Raw genomic sequence first — 19,669 nt, forward strand, 5'->3', positions numbered from 1 at the left:
CTGTGAAGGTGGTTCTACTGCGAAGCGCTAAACGACACCCACAACGATTACCCATGTGACGTCACTTCAATTCACACACGTGGCATCCGCTCAGTGGTACCACTCATCACACTGTTCGCCTCCTTGTTTCACTCCTCTCTTGATGAGTTGTTGGTCCAATGCAATTCAAATTTCCTGCCTTCGCAGGGCTCCCGCGCCCCCTGCCTGAACAGCGTGAGGGGTAGTTTGTTGTTTTTTTGCTTGCGTTCATGTCTCACGTGCCGGCACGTTAGTGCGCAGTTTGTAACGCGCCGTTTCTGGCGGCCACTTTTAGCGTCTTTCGAAGGGTGACGAGGAGAGAGAGAGTTGCTCTATTGGAAGGGAGGCACGAGGTCGCGGGTTCGATTCCCGGCCGCGGCGGCCGCTTTTCTGATGGAGGCGAAAAGCAAAAACGCCCGTGTGTACGAGATTTCGGCGCACGTTAAAGATCCCCAGGTGGTCAAAATTAATCCGGAGCCCTCCACTACGGCGCGCCTCATCGTCTGCGTTGCGTCGGCGCGTTAAACCCCCACAATCAATCAATATTAGAAGGGAGACGAAAGTCGACTCAGCCGATAACTGCCTGTCAGGTTGAGGGCACCTCAATCAAGACTGAGTCTAGGAGGAGGATAGACAGGAAAGAGGGTGACAGAAAAAATATAGAAAGGGGGAATTAGATGACGGTTCACAAGCCGCGCAGCATGGACAGTACTGGCTGCATCATAGCCGGTCCGAGTGTCCCGTGTCCCTTAAAAAGTCCAGCAGGGCTCGGAACGCTTTTTCGCGAATTGATTTGTGACATTCCGGGAACAACAGGTGTGATGAGGTGCATGAAGACAGTCCCAGTTTCGCATACGACGGTCTCATCGCTGATTGAGCCTGCGAGTGTTCTGGACACTCGCACAGGGCATGCGCGAGTGTCTCTATTGCAGGACAGTGTGGGCAGGCGGGTGAACTGGCGATGCCAAGCCTGTGACTCCTTTCCGCGCAGCGCTGACAGCCGATTCGCAGACGCAGAAGGAGAGCACGGTCAGCTCGGGTCAGTCCCCTCGAAGGAAGCGCGTGCGGTGGCTTGCCGGTTGCAACTCGGGAGTCAGGGTGCATGGCTTGGAGGTCCCTTCGGATAAGGTACCGCACGACGTCCAGGGGCCTGATTGCCTCACTTATCGACGTGGATGGATGATGCGCTTCTTTTGCCAGGCGATCAGCCTCATTTCCCTTGATGCCTGCGTGAGCAGGAGGTAGTCATTGCAGAGGATGCTAAGGCCTCTGGCGCTGAGGCTGTGCAGTTTGCTGGCGAGGCTTTGTACAGCTAGACAGCTAAGGTGGGCCCGGTCTAGCCTCAGGAGGGCAGCCTTCGAATTTGAGAGGATGGCTGCTTTCCAGTTGATGAGGTTCTGCTCGCACTCCTTAATTAAGTCCTCAGCCAGGTGAAGGACCTTTGTGGAGCTGCTGCCCACTAGTAGGCGGCATTGCCTGGCTAAATCGAAGGCAGGCGCGATGGATGCTGCAGCCGCCGCCCCCTTGTCTGGATGCTGATATAGGTGAATGTCAGCACGTGCCCCTCAAGGTTCTCCAAGCAGGCCGCTGCTTCGTGCCTTAATTCACACTGTGGAGTTATCCTTTTAAATGCATAGCATTTTAGTAACTCACAATGTCACGCGGCGTTGGCGTGCCTTGTCGTAGTCCGCATGCGCGCCTTGTCGTAGTCCGCAGCCAGGAAGAAATAAAATAACAGTTTCCGGCGCCCGGTTTCGAACCCATGACGCCGCGGGCGGAACGCAAGGTGCCCGGCGCCCTACCGACCGAGCCACGAAACCGAAAAACATTTCGACGCACCGAACGCGCCTTATATCCTTCACTCATTTCTCGTTTGTTTCGAAAGCGCCACAAGTTGTCCCGCGCCTCCAAAAGATGGCGACACGGGTCCCGCAATCAAGAGATACGACTTGCCGGCGCACCCCCTCGGAAATGCTGTGCATTTGATCGTGCCCCTCGCGAGGGGGATGTCTTTTTCCCACAACAAAAACAAGCCAGGTTTAATTGTGGTCAAAAACAAACCAAAGGCAGAAAACGGCTTGCCATGGTATGGTGGCGCCATGTAGGATCAGAACGGGGTACCTCGAACACCGCACTTCCCTGGAGGGTGGAGACACCCTTTGAACGTTCCCGTGCCGCTACAATTGGGTCAACGTGCTCAACGCGTTGTTCTTTATGGTTCCCACGATACCTAGCAACGCGAAACAGATAAGATGATTCAAACTTCGCCAGTAAACCGCGTTGCGGCGATAATTATGATGCGGTTTTGGCACAATGACTTGTTTCGACGGTGAGCGAGCGACCCAAAATGGCGGCGCCAGCGTATACGCGTCTCTACCAAGGAGGTTATATAAAGATTGCTGGAGTGGAGGCCTCCTATGCGCGCCACTGCTAAGGGGTGAAGCCAGTCCGAGCGGGCGGCGGCCATCTTGGCATAGGCAGAAACGTACATAGCCAAGGCGCACACATTCGCGATGAAGCCTCCCTGGCCTCTGTTTGATGTCACGTGCGGTAGAATGGCACTTATGGTGATCTCATTCGTCACGTGGGGTGGAGGAGGTATGATGTGATCCGTCGGGGGCTGGCCGATCGCCGTTTCGAAGGTACGGACAATCATACCCATTCGAGAGTGAGGTCGTTCTCGTAGCCGTGCGAGGAGGGCGCCTCCGTCTGGATCCCTATGGAGCCACTCGACGTGATGGAGAGCTCGCTGTATGGTGCGGAGTGCGAGGGGCCAGGCACTGGCTTCAGCAAGAGTGCCCGCGCATCGCGACGAGTGGGGCAAGCCTAGAGCGGTCCGGAGTGCATTTCTTTGCTCGGTCTCGAGTTTCCTCCACCGTGTTGGCTTGACGGTGACAAGGGACATAGCGTAGAGGACTGCGGAGCACACCATAGCACCGTAAATTCGAAGTGCCCAAGTGTGTGAGCCCGCACACCCAATGGCCAAGAGTTGACGGGTGGCTTTCAGGACACGACTGGACTGGCCGAGTAGCTGTTTGATTGCTGGGCCCCAGGTCAGACGATGGTCTATAGTAAGTCACAGATATCTGACCTGGGTCTTCCACCGGAGCTGTGAGCCATGTACTTCCAAGGGGTGGGGGGGTGGAGGGGGGATTCAATACCGTGTTCTGGCGTTGGGGTGGAATGTCATAGCTTCTGACTTGGTAGTAGAAAGCCGCAGTCCGATTGCCCTGATATACTCCGAAATCGCATCCAGCGCTCTTTGCAGAGATTTTCTTATTTGGCTGCTTGATGCTTTGGTCCCTGGGTCCACAGGGCAACATCGTCAGCATAAACGGAAATGCATACGCTGTGTGCTAGGTCTGTTGGAATGCCGTCAGGCAGGCCCGACAGCGTGAAGGTGAAGAGCAGCGCACTAAGCACTGCACCTTAGGGCACTCCGGCACGGGCGACACCGCGTCTGTGACGTCATCTCTCTCACTGCTTCCCCTTCACTCTTGCTTCATGCGTCGCCCTCCCCTTCCCTAGACGCTGAATCCGAACAACCATCAATCTCCTCCGGTTGCACGTCTGGGCGTAGCTTAGTCGGCAAGACACGGGCTCTCGCTCCTCTTCTCTACGCAGGCCCAGGTGGTGCCAGCAGTTTATTTGCGTAGCCAGGGTGTAGCCAGAAGTAGCCTCGGATGTATGTTGGTGTAGCGAGTAGTAGCCTGGAATTTTTCTGCTGTCGTGGGCACGAACATTTCCTTGGCTGGTTGGAGGTAAACTGCTCCGCAGTAAAAATTAAAGCCCCTTTCTTAGTAGAAAATGGGTTAAGATGCGAAGCTTTCTCCCGTGCAACCTGAGTCAAAGTCAAAGCCCCAACATCCAAGCTGCTACGACCGTATCGGAATGGTGCAACGCGATAGATGTCCGCTTCATAACGCGAGGGACTCAGGTTCGATTCCGACCACGGAAACCGTTTTTTCGTGAGGCGCTCATTGTTTGGGCTGGGTTTCCTCCAGTGCGTTTCGGCGTAACGATGGACGGCTGGAGTGCGGCATGGAAAGCTTCTCATTAACAAATTCTAGAGCAGTTACAAGGTTACCCTGATTTGGGTGGGTCCCACACCGAGCATGCGTACAGGCCAAGACAGCAGTAGTGACGTCCAAGCAAGATCTGGTGACAAGTGCTACTGCACAAACAAGTTCTACTAAAGAAGCGGAAGAATCAGCCGTCGCGCTGGCGCTCACGAAGACCACAGCCCGTACAATCATCGCGGACTCTCAAAAAGCGTACCGAAGTAACCAATCCGGATGGGTGGCCGCTCTCTAGCACATCGAATATTATCAAGTCGATCCCCCAACCGAAAGGTGCAAATCGTGTGGATGCTTGCCCACCCCTCCATGGAGGGCAACGAATTTGGTCACCAACAGGCCCATGTGCTGACCAACCAGGCCCTGGAGAGTACGGTAGAGCTTATCCCACTCACTACATTCCGAAAGATTACTTAGCACTTGTGGGGATCTTAATTGAGACTACTCCCAATTACGCGAGCACGTAGCCCACGATCCCTTCTCCCCGAGGGGCGAGGATGGCCCCTCGCACCCTCTCCCTGTAAGGAGCACGGGTTGACCAATGCGCGCCGGTCCGTGGGCACGCGGGGCGTGACGTAGTGGCCCCGCTTAAAGGAGCCATGAAGAGAAAACACAAGTTTGGTTCATTCAAAAGATTGTCTCGTTAGAATCATACTGACACCACTTTTAACGTAAACTTCGCTCAAATAAGCTACATAATTAGGGAAAACGGGAATGGTCATGCGACCCACCAGCTCATTTCCCGCAACAGAACCTATGATGTCACATGAAATAAGCTCTGCGATTGGCGGAGGCTGGCAGAAGCAGACGCAAATTAGGTAGAGCTTACAAACTAGACGAACGAGCGATTTGCGCTTAAATTTAGGGCACATTATTTACAAAGCAATAAGAATGATGGGACAAAAAGTGGAAGTTACGAAAGCACATATAAACATAGAAGCACTGATGCGTTCTGCTGTTCGTACTGCGCACAGCATGCTTGGTTTAGCTGCACAGCACTACGGGGCTTGGGGTTGTCTCAGACGACACTGGCCGATTGACGCAAGCAACGGTGTCTTACGTGACCCCATTTGTCGAGCGAGAACTGTTTCAGGGAACGAATATTTTCTCCCAGAACAAAAACAAGCCAGGTTTAAATGCGGGCAAAAACAAACCAAACGCTTGCCGCGGTATGGTGGCGCCATCTAGGTTACGGAACGTAAAGAAACGCGGGAACAAACCAACACCGCTGTACAGGGTGGAGACAACCTTTGAACGGTCCCGTGCCGCCGCAATTGGGCCAACGGGCTCAACGCGTTATTCTTTTCGTTTCCCACGAGACCTAGCAACGCGAAAGAGACAATATGATTCAAACTTCTTCAGTAAACCGCGTTTCGGCGATAATTTTAGCGCGGTTTTGACACAATGACTTGCTTCGGCGGCGAGCGAGCAACCGAAAATGGCGGCGCCAGCGTATACGTGTCTCTACCCTGTACGGCGGATGCGTCAATGAAGGTATTCTAGGCGGCAGAGCGGTCGGTTCCTGTGATGTCATTTGGGACCACGAAAACGCACGATTGAGCGGGAAAATCAATTTTAACCTAAATTATTTAATTTCTCAGTGAATAAAGCACCGTTTGTATCCGGACAAGTGCTGGGGGCACTATAAAACACGAAATCTTTCGACTAAAACCAACTTGCATTTTCTCTTCATGGCTCCTTTAAGGGCTCCCGGCGGCGGGCGCGCGCTTCGGTCGGACCCAGGAGAGATTGGCTGGGTGCCGACTCCGACAGGTACTTCTGCTCGCTCGCTTCGGCTTGAGCGACCGCCGTTTTCTAACTTCCGTGAGGTCGGCTAACGCACCTGGAGTTGGATTTGCTCAGTCAGCCTGGTGGTCGGTTCCGGTCCTAGCCAGGCCCATCACCAGCAGCGCTTCGGTGGCTTACGCCACTGGACCAACAGCTGCCGATTACCCTCCCTGCGCGTCGGGCTCAGTGGCCAGAAGCGTACGGTCGACGGGTACCCCCCCCCCCCCTTCTCTGGCCCAGGGCTAGGAGTGTAATACCAGGGCTGATTGCTGTACCGTGGATTTCCCAGAATTAAACCACGTTCTGGGGAGCTACTTCGTCTTCGCGGAGGGACTGCGCACGCGTGGCGAGGGCCGCCGCGGCTGTTTACGGCTTCGCTCGCTCGAACCCATGGTGGGCACCTTAGCAGGTTGCACTGCATTGCACAGGTGAGGCCCACATCTCTGGCGCCCAAATGAAATTCGGCCACCCCAGTTCATATCACCCAGTGTCGGGGCTTCAAGTCCAGCACAAAGCGGGCCGACTTCCGACTTTTCCTCACGACGTTTGAAAACCTTCCAGCTGCGGTAGCCCTTCAAGAGCCAGGCAGCGGTGCCACGCTCACAAACTATACTACGTTTCATCAAGATCCCTTATCCTGCATCTGCGTGTAGAAAAATTACACGGCCAATTTAGTTGACCTTGATCTTCAGCCAAAATTCTCGTACGTGTTGGTAGCACTCCTTCCGCTACGCAAACAGGACCCGCCACTACACGTGCTAAACATCTATTGCTCGCCGAGACTAGCCAACATTACATTCGCAGACCTTTATAGCCACGCCTTAAAGGCTTCGGGCAAGGACCCCCTGGTGATTGTGGGCGATTTTAACGCCTCCAGAACACTTTGGGGATATGTGCGTGAAGAGCGGCGTAGACGTAAGTTGGCGAAACTTATGTCCACGCTGCGCCTACCTCTTCACACCGACCCTGCCTTCCGACTCGCGTGGGTAATTCCGTGACCCGGGACACATGTCCGGACCTTACGCTCACAAAAAACATCCAATATGCAGATTGGGTCAATACCGAGGAGACCCTCGGCAGCGACCACTGCATACTCAACACCACCATTCCCACCCGTCCCTTGGCAAGACCTTACGCAGAGGCAAAATTACCATATCGGACTAAATTTCGACAAACATACACTAACTCAACCCCCATTAAGGAGCAAGGGTACCACGCCTGGTCCCAGCAATTGGTTTCGACCCTTCGCTCCACAGAAACCCACATTAAAGTCTCGGATGCGACTCCGGACGTGGATAACTACCTCCTTCACATCTGGGCTGCTCGGCACAGCCTCGTCCGCCGATGGCGCCGACAAAAACACAACCGGAAACTGAAAATTCGCGTCGCCGAGCTCACCCAGCGAGCGGCGGAGTACGCGGCCCAGCTCGCCGATGCCACACGGTCGCGCGACAAATGTCCAGAAGGAGTACCTGGCGCCTCTTCCGCGCCTTGATCAATCCGACCCAAACTCGAACAGAGACACAAAAGCACCTCCAACGAGCGATTCACAGTTTCGATGGGAACACGACAAAATTGGCATGCAAAATGCGAGACCAATACCTAAGCACACAGCAGGACCCTCGAGGGTCCGCGTACTCGTATTCAGGTAGCGAGAATGCGGAGCTGGATCAACCATTCCAGCTATACGACCTGAAGGCGGCCCTAGCAAAAATGAGGCGAGGAACAGCACCAAGACGGGATCACATCACAGTGAAACTACTTGCCAATCTTCCCGACTCTACCTACTCTATGCTCCTTGCTTACATCAACTCTATTTGGCTAGGGGAAACACCCCTCCCGATTAATTGGAAGACCGCCCTGGTCACCTTCATACCCAAAGCGGGCAAAGCCATTGACACGGACAACCTCCGCCCCATCTCCCTTACTTCTTGTGTGGGAAAATTAATGGAGACGATGGTGCGCGACAGGCTGTCCGAGTTTTTGGAGAACAAAAATGTATTTGCAGACTCCATGTTCGGGTTCCGCCCACACCGGTCCGCGCAGGATGTCTTGCTCCAGCTCGATCGTGAGATCCTCAATCCCGTCGAGTACCCTCTCAGTGATAAAGTTGTCCTCGCTTTGGACTTGAAGGGGGCCTTTGATAACGTGACTCACGAAATTATCTTAACACATCTCTCACAAGTGGACTGTGGCCAAAATGCTTTCAACTACATTAAGCAATTCCTCACTGACCGACAATCATATATTCGAATTCAGGACACGGAACACGGCCCTTACCAATTAGGCACGCGAGGGACCCCGCAGGGAGCAGTCCTCTCGCCCCTCCTATTCAATCTGTAAATGATAAGGCTCCCTGCTCAGCTGGCGAAAGTCGAGGCATCCGGCATGCGCTGTATGCCGACGACATCATCATCTGGGCGTCACGCGGTTCTTTAGGAGACATGGAGGCCAACCTGCAGCAAGCGGCGGACGTCGTGGACGACTACGCCCGTCGCTGTGGCCTTCAGTGCTCCCCGTCCAAATCGAAATTCGTGCACATACGCCCCTCACCAAAGTGCACCACCAAAATCAACCCGTTCCTTCACAGCGAACGTGATGAGATCAGAGTATTGGGGCTCTTTATTCACAAACATCGTAGAGCAGACACAACATTGGCCAAATTGCGTAAAGTGGGAGACCAGGTGGGCCGGATGATCCGCCGGATTTCCAATAAGCACGGGGGGTTACGATGCAAAGATGCCTTGCGGCTGGCGCATGCATTCGTCACCAGCCGAGTCCTGTACTCGGCTCCATACCTCCACTTACGGAGGTTTGACGAGAATGTACTCGAGGTTATTCTCCGTGAAATCTACAAGCGCGCTCTCGACCTTCCGCTTCACACCTCCAACCAGCGCCTTCTAGGCCTGGGAATGGTAAACACATTCAAGGAGCTGCGTGAGGCGCATTTGACAAATCAATACACTAGACTCTCTAAAACACCGTCGGGTTGCCGCCTTCTTGCCAGATTACACACCCATCACCCAATACATACGGAAAAGTGCGTACAGATTCCCGAAGTCTGGAGATACGCCTTGCATGTGCGTCCTCTTCCGGCCAACATGACACGAGATGACCACAGTGGCCGACGCGTCGCGCGGGCAGAAGCATTCGCTTGCCACTATGGTCGAAAAAACGGAGTCTTTTACGTAGACGCCTCCGGCCTGCACCACGGGGGTTGGTACACGGCCGTGGTCGTCCACGAAAACACGGCAGTGAACGGACTCATTTTCCGTGCACACAATATTACACACGTGGTGGAGATTGCCATCGCGCTAGCCGCCTCAGATCAGGACTCGCGGGTCATTATCACCGACTCAAGGAGTGCCTGCCGCAATATCGAACAGGGGGGCATTCCGTAATTTGCTTACAAAATTCTGCAAAACAGTAACTACCTGGGTCCCCCCGCGAATCGAACGATCATATGGGCTCCGGCTCACACGCCGGCCTTGAGGATAACGAGGCGGCTGACGCCGCTGCCCGCGCGCTCACTCTTCGGGCACCATCCTCATCCCCTACTGATCCGGACTTAGAACCCAATCCCGCTTGCACCTTTAAGGAGGTCACACAGTTTTATCAATCCGGCCATTCCGTCTATCCCAAGCCCTGTAGGGGCCTCACGAAGGCGGAGGAGCGCATCTTTCTTCGCCTTTATACGAAAACTCTCTTGTGCCCGGCAGTCTTAAAACACTTCGACCCCGCTTGCATGGGGAAGTGCCCGCACTGTGAGGAAGATTCCTCTGACATTTTCCGCATGGTGTGGGCGTGCCAAAAAACCCCAAACCTACCCCCTCTACCCAACTCTTCCCGGGAGGACTGGGAGGCAGCCCTGCTCGGCTGCTCTGACCTGACGGCCCAACGGGCCCTGTTCGGGTCGGCCCGGGCCGCGACCGACGCCATTGGGCTCCCGTAAGGGGGAGCCCACCCAGTATTTGTACGGGGCGGCCTCTTAAGGACCGCTCCCCACCCTCCCTGTACAAACTTGTGTAAATAAATGTTTTTCAGTCAGTCAGTCTGGCGCCCAACGTGGAGCTGATGAAACCGATTGACAGCCAGCGGCCGTGGCCTGCGACCTTATGGGGCCTTGTTTTTGTTGTTTAGCCAACCGCATTCGGTGGGAAGTATAATAGTGTGGTTCATTTTAAACTGCGTGCAAAAGAACGCGTTTTTCCGCATTTTCTCGGCCCCGTGTTCGACAGGGAAAAACTTCGCTTTTTAGGGTCCCGGCTGAGCCCCTCAAAGCCGCCCTTTTTTTTCCCGGAAGCTCCGAGGGGTGGTGTATTATTTTTGTTGTTTTAGTTTGGTTTCGCCCAGCTGCCGTAGCTCGACGGTGGCTTCCTTGGTGGGTTTAACGGGAGGGAGCGTGGGGAGCCGTGGCGTGGACCATCTGGCAGCGTTTTCTGCTTGCCGGCCGGGTATCTTCTGGGGTCCCAGTAGTTTTTGTGTGAATGTGTTTATTTTGTGCGTGGTATGAGTGAGTTTCTGTAGCGTCTTTCGCGGGGCTACACGCGGGTGAGGACTTTCGGCCGGACAGATGCGCAGGGGACTGCTCCTGTCTTTTTGTAATATTTTTTTCGTCGTGTGTGCAGTGCCGACGGGTGTGGTGTGTGTGAACGCGCGGGCCAACAGAGGACGATTTGTGCTTCGGCAAGTGCGTGCCTGTTCCTGTGCACCGTGCCGGTGTGCAAAACTGCGCGTGTGCGCTTACGGGCCAGCTACAACGGATCCAGTAGTGCATCCCGCGGTTGGTCTGTGTTTCGTCATCGGAGCCTGCCATTCCGGTCCTGTGCGCGTCTCCGCGCATTGCGTCATCGGCAGTCGTCCGGCTGCTGCCTCGCGGGCGCTGAGCGTCCAGCACGCCCGTTCGTCACCACCCTTACCGAGGCAGTCATCACTGCTTCGCAAGCCCTGCTTCCCGGGTCAACGCCATCATGATCCTGCGACCTGGCGACGGGCTGAAGCCCGTGCCCTGCTTCCCTGGCTGGGGCCCCATCCATCAGGGGCCTATTCCAAACCGCCGACCTTCGGAGGGTGCCCGCGCTGCGGCGGCTTCCAATGGCTCATCGACTCCCGCTCTTCCGCCCATCCGCGGAGTCTGCTCAACGCTGCGGTGAGCTCGTTCCGGCATTGCCGCCCCCTTCCCCACCTTCTCCGTGAGCCCTTCAGTGGCATCGACGCGTTTTGTGACGCTCTTGGGTGAGCAGGCATTGCTCCTCGAAGAAACGGCCACGCGCGCTTGCCGTACCAGAACTTTTCGCCCCTGTTCGCTCTCCGAGCGCCGAACAATTCCGGGAACTCCGTGAAAGAGACGCTCTCCGCCCCTGTGTTATATGGAATAGTGTAATTTGTGTCTTGCTTAATTAGCGGACTTGGTTGACATAACTTATCTCTGTCCCCATTTGGTTAACGTTATCGAGTGGCGGTTATTTTATTTATTTTTCCTCGTTGCAAATGTTAGCCACGTTGTGTGTGTGTGCGTGGGTGTGAGTGTGTGTGTGTGCGTGTGTAGATAGGAATGAGTTTTGCATACAAAAAAAAGTTCTACCTGAAAAATTAGTGTTCGGGATATTCAAACTTGTGTAGTTTGTCCTCCTTGTAGTGTTTATTTCCCCTGTAGTATTTCGCAGTTTTGACTTGCTTAGTTATTTTTGTGCAGCGAATTGTGCATGTAGCCTTCTTTTTGTTGGTTTGACATGATTTAGTTTTTTTCTAGTAGCTTGTATTATGCATGTCGCACCTTCCACTTCTACCTGTTTTAGTCTCTTTTGTAACGTTCTTGTGTATAGTGTTGTTTTCTGAATACGGTGTTAAAGTGTTTGATAGTAGTGGTAGCTTAGTTCGGAGAAATGCATGAAGTGTATTTTTGAGGGCTGGAGGAAAGGCTGATGGGCACTATTCTTGTTACTTGCATGAAGATTGTTCTTTTAGTTGGGAGTAGTCGGCCTGCTTCCAAGTCGGCAAGGGCATTTAAGGAGGGGGGGATGTGGGGATATTAATTGAGACTACTCCCAATTACGCGAGCACGTAGCCCGCGTTCCCTTCTTCGCGAGGGGCGAGGATGGCCCCTCGCACCCTCTCCCTGTAAGGTGCACGGGTTGACCAATGCGCGACGGTCCGTGGGGCACGTGAGGCATGACGTAGTGGCCCCGCTCGAACCCATGGTGGGCACCTTGGCAGGCTGCACTGCATTGCACAGGTGAGGCCCACACACTACAGGCTTAGTAGGAGGACGTTCCTACTCCCACATCCAAGCCTCGCAAAGGATCAGGAAATAACTCAACGACTTCTTCAATCAAATACATATCCTCATCCCAACCGACTTAACCTAACGTACCCAAGCGAATATTCAGCCGTATGCGAATTCTGCCAGCAGCCTGGGACACTCAGGCACATTATTGTACAATGTAAAGTTACGCCAGGATTGCCGCCCCTAATATTCCTTTCCCCCCACCCCTCAAGAGCGGTGGGAGACGCTGCTGTCTAGCCCCTCCCTCCCGGATGAACTCATCCTCGTCAAGAGGGCAGCCATGGTCAAGACTGCCAATGGATTCCCGTGAATAGGGAACCACTCCCGCATGATCTTCTGATCAATGCTACTAATAAAAGTTGTTCTCTCTCCCTCTCTCCAGCTTAGAACGCATTCATGGTTTGTATAGCTGTAGTTTTAGTTGAAGTTTCGATTTAGCGCTTACCCCGGTGTCTCTGCTTGGTGGAACAATGCTGGTCGTGGCCTTCCCAGAGGCTCTTGTCAATGTAGTTGAGGCTCGCCTGATCGCATGGAACCTTCGGGCAATTTGCGTTCCGTAGAATCACGCCCATGCAGGCCTTGTGATTACGTATAATGCTAGAAGGAGATAACATGAGGATAAGATAATGAACCCCACAACTAGCCCTTGGCAATAGTTCAAAGTACTGTGAATATTTCATAATTATGCCCGAAATAAAGCAGATTGATTGATTGATTGATTGATTGATTGATTGATTGATTGATTGATTGATTGATTGATTGATTGATTGGTTGGTTGGTTGGTTGGTTGGTTGATTGATTGATTGATTGATTGATTGATTGATTGATTGATTGATTGATTGATTGATTGATTGATTGATTGATTGATTTTTAGAAACTCCGAGGCTAACAGGACAGTGAAGCAGCCAAGATAATAATCAACTAGCTTAAAATTGTCACGAAAGGGCCACTGCTCAACTCGACTGCCCGCTACAACTCGACAAAGGGAAAGCTGCTCACTCAAACTCACTCACAAATTCATTTTGAACTCCCCTTTCCTCGGACTAATTTCTGAGTGGCTCATCTCGACTCAGTTAGTCTCACTGATGCCATGTTCATCCTTGCTCAGTCAGTTAGTCTCACTGCTGCCATGCTCATCCTTGCTCAGTGAGTTAAGCGCGAGACACACGTACGACTGGTGCACGCGATTCGCATGCGACTGATCGTTACGATTGATCGTTAGGACCTGTTTTGGTGTCGTTCGCTGGTCGGAGGAGGCTTGCGACGTGCGACTGGCAAGCCAGATGCAGTCGTGCCATCGTTGCGATCGTCGTGTGGCCACAGCCAATGAGGCCCGCTGAGCCCCAACCGCCCACAAAAGGCTTGCGTTGCTCGGGTCGGATCGGGTGTTGGAAACTTTAGGCTTAGCATCCTGGCGGATATTTGATCGCCGCTATCTGTGAAATTGCGAATGACAATCCGTAACACAATTTTTCAACACACTATCATCCCCTTTCTCGCATGTGGAACTTTATTTCAGCTATAACTGCTGTTTGCGCGATCGGAGACCTATAGACATCTGCGTAGCCTGCCTCGTTGCTTCCGTGCAGGTATCGCCATCTCTCGGACGCTCGGCGCACCGCGCGCCGCGGCGACCGGTCAGCGTAGGCTTGCATCGCGGCAGATATCTGATCGCCGCTTTTAAAACAAGCCCTGACAACAATCCCTTGCACAATTTTAGATGCTACGCTGAGAGGAACATCTCTTGCCGGCGGCCCTGTCCTGCGTCCGTCGTCGTTGTCGTCCGCGTCCGCACAGCTGCGTCTCTCCTCCACTCACCCCCTCTCCTCTCTCCGATAGCGAACACTCTCGCCCAACATCTGCGGGCGCGTGGCGCAGCGCACTCTTACTCCGCCGGTGGGCGGCGCTGCGCGCTGTGCGCGTGTGCAGTACTCTCTCTCTCTTCGCGGTCTCCTCTGCTTCGGGTGCGTGCCGCGCTCCGGCCCGTCTCTCAGTCGACGGTCGCCCGCGCTTGCGCTTGCGCCTGCGCTTGCTCTCTCACAGTACCGACGATTGCTTGATGCGACGGTTCCTTTAATAAAGCCTCCGTCTAAACGACAACAACAACAACGTCTCTCATTATGCTCAAAATTACGCCCGCATCCCCTCGCGTGGAACCCAACAATGTGATTGAAACCCAATTCACGTTCACTACGCGTTTCACATAATTCGACTACTCGACCCAACGGAAACACCCAACGGAACCCCCTTCAGCGTCGCATCACACCAGGGTTCCCGCGAAGGGAGGTGGGCGTAATTTTTTCACCACACTAACACCTACTTTCTCGCATGTGGAACTTCTTTTTAGCGATCAGATTGATTCAGAAGAGCAGCAACAAGCGGTTGCTACCGTGGTCTGCGCCGGTTTGAGCCGCTGAGTGTGCCGAGCTGGCAGGCGCGGCCGGCGTGTGCGCGGACTGTTTCCGAAGGCAGAAAACGCTTCACGATTGCCTGCTTTATCCATTTCTTGCGAACGACGCGCGGAATCTACAAATTCAGCCCAGCGATCGTTGTAGTTGACCATGGAGCAAAAACAGTGGGTGGAGCGACGCCGACGACGAATCGCATGCGCGCATCGGGCCATGTGTCTCAAATTCACGCGTACGACTAGTCGTGGCGACAGTCGTAACGATCAGTCGCATGCGATTCGCATGGACCAGTCGTCCATGTGTCTCGGGCTTTAAATTCTCACTTCCGCCATGTTCATGCCCCATTAAGGTCGAAATTAAAGATCTTTATTTCCTCTCTCTCATCCTTGCTCACTCAGTTAATTCTCACTGCTGCCATGCTTATCCTTGCTCAGTCAGTCAAAGTCTCACTGCTGCCATGCTCATCCTTGCTCAGTCACTTAAAGTCTCACTGGTGCCATGCTCATCCTTGCTCAGTCACTTAAAGTCTCACTGGTGCCATGCTCATCCTTGCTCAGTCACTTAAAGTCTCACTGGTGCCATGCTCATCCTTGCTCAGTCACTTAAAGTCTCACTGCTGCCATGCTCATCCTTGCTCAGTCACTTAAAGTCTCACTGGTGCCATGCTCATCCTTGCTCAGTCACTTAAAGTCTCACTGCTGCCATGCTCATCCTTGCTCAGTCACTTAAAGTCTCACTGGTGCCATGCTCATCCTTGCTCAGCCAGTTAAGTCTCACTGCTGTAATGCCCATCCATGCTCAGTCATTCAAAGCCTCACTGCTGTCATGCTCATCCTTGAGGCGCAGTCAGTTATAGTCTCACTGCTACCATGCCCACCCTTGCTCAGTCAGTCAAAGTCTCACTGCTGCCATGCTCATCCTTGCTCAGTCGAATTCAACGTCACGTCCAGCGCAAGAATTAGCCTCGCAACAACTACCCTAGACTCACAACTTACTACGGTTCACAGCTTAAATGGACTCATTGGGACTCAATCGGTGCTCAAAGCTCAAACGGACTCATGACTCATATGGATTCAGAACTTACCCAGTCTCAACAACTCATACAGACTAAGAGTTCGTCGTCATCATCAGCAACAACTGCCTATTAGGTCCACTGCAGGACGAAGGTTTCTCTGCGCTGCCCGAGTACATTCTTTGCCTCCGAATTCTCTTATTTCATCTCTGCATCGAGTTAATGGCCTTCTTCTAGTCCCGTCTTTCGGTGCCCATTCAGTTGCTGTCGTCGTGAACCTGTTGTCAGTTCGCAATAGTACATGGCCATCCCAAGTCAATTTCTCTTTCTTAATTTCAAATACGATATCTTCTACCGGACTTTGACCCTAATCAAGGTTGCTAGTTTCCTGTCCCTAAGCGTTACTCCTACCATTGTTCGCTCTATGGCACGTTGGAGGGATCTCAGTTTGCATTCTAGTTGTTTAGTAAGGTACCGAGTATCCGCTGCATATGTCATCACCGGCAGGATGCATTGACTGAATACCTTTCTAAATACCTTTCTTAATATAGCTTACTTTTCATTATTTGCGAGTGCCCACCGGCTGCACTCCAGCTCAATCCTATTTGACGCCGGAATTCTTTCAGACTATGAGTTATGGACTCCGAATTCATGCGTTTTCAGGACCTGCACAGACTCGAAATTGTGGGCTTTAACTCCTGCGCTCATTTCGACGTGGACTCTATAACTCCAGTTTAACTTCGCAGAATTTTGGCTGCAATTTTGATGTGGCTACGTTTGCTTAGGTTTAGATTAAACTAGCCCCGCTACAAGCTGAGAATGAAGGGTTAAAAAGCCTTCGATATGGGCATAAGAACCTGAATAAAAACCCGGGGTGAGAGGTAAAAGGCATTAGGAGAGGCAGTGTGCGCTCGGTGATTCAACGCTTCTTGCGTTCCTGCTGTGCCAGTCCCGGACCGTCCGCGGGCAGTCTTAGGACAGCCCTAGCTTCGGATGTCTGACAATAACACATGGGTAAATAGAGTGCCGGATCACGTCCCAAGCAGTGTGCGTACAGTCCCGGTTAAGTAAGTAACTCGCACACTTGCGGCATGTACGCTTAACAGTCGCGTACTTACCCGCACACGTGTGTCTTGTACTCTTCTCCGGCTCCGTACAAGGCGTCGCGCAAGTTGAACAAGAACTTGAGGCCGCACTCGAAGAACTTCTCCATGTACGCGTTCTCGTTGCAGGGGGGCGGAGTGGTGGGCCCCGTCGGCCGAATGACGGCCGAGCGCGTCTGCGGCACGAAGCCCCGGCAGTAGTGGTCGTACTGGCTCAGCAGCACGTTCATCACGTGCACCGAGTGCTTGTTGAAGTCCGCCGGGCCGGGGCACTGCAGGTCCCGCGTGCACTGCTCCAGGTTCCTGTACGCGCTGGGGTGCAGGGCGTGTGCACGCTTTAGATCTGCACTCGGGGGCAAAAGTACACGGGACACTGGTTGGGCTATGACAATTCATTTTCGACAGCGAAGCTGTTCCTGGTCGAGGATTACGAGGGGCGAAATGTGCTAACGCGTTCGCAGCGATGCGGAGAGTGCATAGCCTAGCGAGGGGTACATCCGGAGCCTAGCATTCGCGGAGCAAGTTAAGGGAATGCTTGAACGAGACAGTAGTGTAGGCAATGCTTTTCTACACTTCTAAATTTGGCGGAAACAATTACACTTACCAACATTAGCGTCAGCAGCATTTTGTTTTGTGGGGAGCCAACCGTTTGCATCGAGGGGGAGAGGGATAGGGGAACGATGGGCAATTGTGCTGGTGTTGCTTTAGGGGTCGCAAATGCCTCTTTTGCACCCTCGTGCCGACATTTTGCTTGCCAACATTGTTGAGAAAAAACAAACCATTAAGCATGTTTTGGGCAAGACATCAATACATACGTGATATCTGTACTGTTTTTTTGATTGAGAATACATGACTGCTTGATTTTTGCCATAGAAAATAAAAAAGGAATACTTCCCCACAAAAAAAAACTAGAACGCTCGCGGCGCTCTGTCAAAGCAATGTTCCAAGTTTAAAAGTAAAAAAAATGTTCCACTAGATGGCGTGGGCAGTGGAACCGAACGTTTCAAATCCATACGTGTAAAGAGCACCCCCACATTTTTTCACAACCACCGAGGTGTACCGCAGGGCGCTATTTTATCTCCAACTCTATACAATCATGTCATGTCGAAAATTGCCAAGCAACTCCGACAAATACCGCACATTCAAAGTAACAAAAGGTTTCGCTAGATGGCGTGAGCAGTGGAACACAGCAAAAACGAATTGGGGCGAACAGGAATGGATTTGCTCACTTTGAGAAGTTGTAAGAAACTTAGGCTTGCGATTAAAGAACGCTGATATCATAAACGTTCGCGGCGTTAATGAAGCTGGGCTGATTTTTTCCGGCTCCCCACAGTGGTAGCAAGCGATGCAACGCAGAATAGAATTCAATATTGCGGGTTTAATGCGTCGAAGCTCACCTGGGTTACCAGGCGCGCCGTAGTGCAGGGCTCCGGAATAGTTCAGACCGCCTGGTGGGCATCTTAAACGTGCGCCGAAAACGCAACACACGGGCGTTTTTGATTTTCGCCTCGATTAGAAAAGCGGCCACCGCGACCGCAATCAAACTTTCCGAAATAGAGCCCGGCCTCCGAACTCTTAACAGATGTTTGGCTGCCAGGACATTAGTTTTCATAGTTGAACACGTGTCCTACAAACTTTTCTCCTCGCCTGTGCGGGAAGCGATGTATAGTATACGTTAAATGCAACTCGTAGCAAGCAATCCTCTAAAAAAATGCGAAAATTGAGTAAGCAAAAAATTGGTCCCGAAACTTAATAGTGTACAATTGTGGTATAGTGCGTTGCATTACTTGAGGATTTTTTCAGTGGCTTAGATTAACGGGCACCTCCTAACATAGGAGCGTCGATATAAATATTCCAATGACGACGCGAAACGCTGAAACGGTCCAAGGTTCGAACTGAACGCGCGACAAGAAAATACGTGCAGTAACATCCTCCCAGCCACTGCTCGTCGATTCTACGGACAATTCGTGCGCTCGACGACAGGTGATTGATTGATTGATTGATTGATTGATTGATTGATTGATTGATTGATTGATTGATTGATTGATTGATTGATTGATTGATTGATTGATTGATTGATTGATTGATTGATTGATTGATTGATTGATTGGCAACTCAGACGATGAGGCGCGCCGTACTGGAGGGCTCCGGGTTAATTTTGACCACCTGGGCATCTTTAACATGCGCTAAAATCTCGTACACAGGGGCGTTTTGTTTGTCGCCTCTATCAGAAAAGCGGCCGCCGCGGCCGGGAATCGAGCCCTCGACCTCGTGCTCAGCAACTCAATGCCTCAGCCACTGAGCCATCGCGGCGGGTCGACGACGGGTGACCTTGTTGTTACACGAAGCATACTCTTGTTCTCCGTTTTTCCGCCCTCTTCAATGCCAGTCACGGTGTCCCGGTCAAGTCAAGTTTTGTTCCACATGAACAGACTACAGATGCCAGAAGCGCTGACGAAAAGCCAGCAGAAGCGGCTTGGAAGGGCCCGTTTCCCCTGTGGTACTGGTCTGACTCGGATGATCCAACTCACGCGGCTGCCGTGTACACGGCGCCGGCGTGAGAGGCAGGCAAGAGACAAAGGCAACTGACGCCAACCTCCAAGGGAGTTTATTCCCAAAACCCTCCCCTAGCTGGCCCCGTCCTTTCGGTCACCGACGGGTCCCGCGTTGCTCGAGCGGCCGGAGTCGTTCGACTCCACCGCTACCGGTGGACGATGGTCGGTCCAGGCTCGAAGGGGAAGGCGCCGGGTCGCTCCGCCGCCGCACGCCACCTTACCGTTGTCAGATTAAGGGGGGGGGGGTTGCACATAGGTGCTTGCCCCAGAGCTTACAAACTCATCCATTCATAATCATCCAACTACGCTGCTCGGGTAAGGGCCCCCCGGTGGTGTGGGGTTTTTTTTTAGAGCAGCGGTCCTTTTTTTTTACCTGGACAAAGGTGGGCGAGCGTCATTCGCTTGGATCAGCTTTGACTCCAG

At 52.8% G+C, this 19,669-nt stretch overlaps 1 protein-coding gene across 1 annotated transcript in view; it reads right to left on the reverse strand.

Annotated features, from left to right (window-relative positions):
* Nucleotides 1-19,669, reverse strand: part of LOC144161539 (uncharacterized) — a 78,146-nt gene that overhangs the window by 39,824 nt on the left and 18,653 nt on the right. Inside the window, exons 4-7 of the mRNA XM_077692194.1 lie at nt 16,707-17,003; nt 11,994-12,104; nt 2,677-2,767; nt 1,286-1,553 (exon numbers count right to left, since the gene is read on the reverse strand). Coding sequence (XP_077548320.1) covers nt 1,286-1,553; nt 2,677-2,767; nt 11,994-12,104; nt 16,707-17,003 — 767 coding nt within the window. The remainder of the gene's footprint in view (nt 1-1,285; nt 1,554-2,676; nt 2,768-11,993; nt 12,105-16,706; nt 17,004-19,669) is intronic.

The sequence above is a fragment of the Haemaphysalis longicornis genome, unplaced genomic scaffold, assembly GCF_048455015.1.
Source record: "Haemaphysalis longicornis isolate Haplotype H1 unplaced genomic scaffold, Haemaphysalis longicornis Haplotype H1 scaffold_12, whole genome shotgun sequence".
In the NCBI taxonomy this organism is placed as follows: Eukaryota; Metazoa; Arthropoda; class Arachnida; order Ixodida; family Ixodidae; genus Haemaphysalis; species Haemaphysalis longicornis.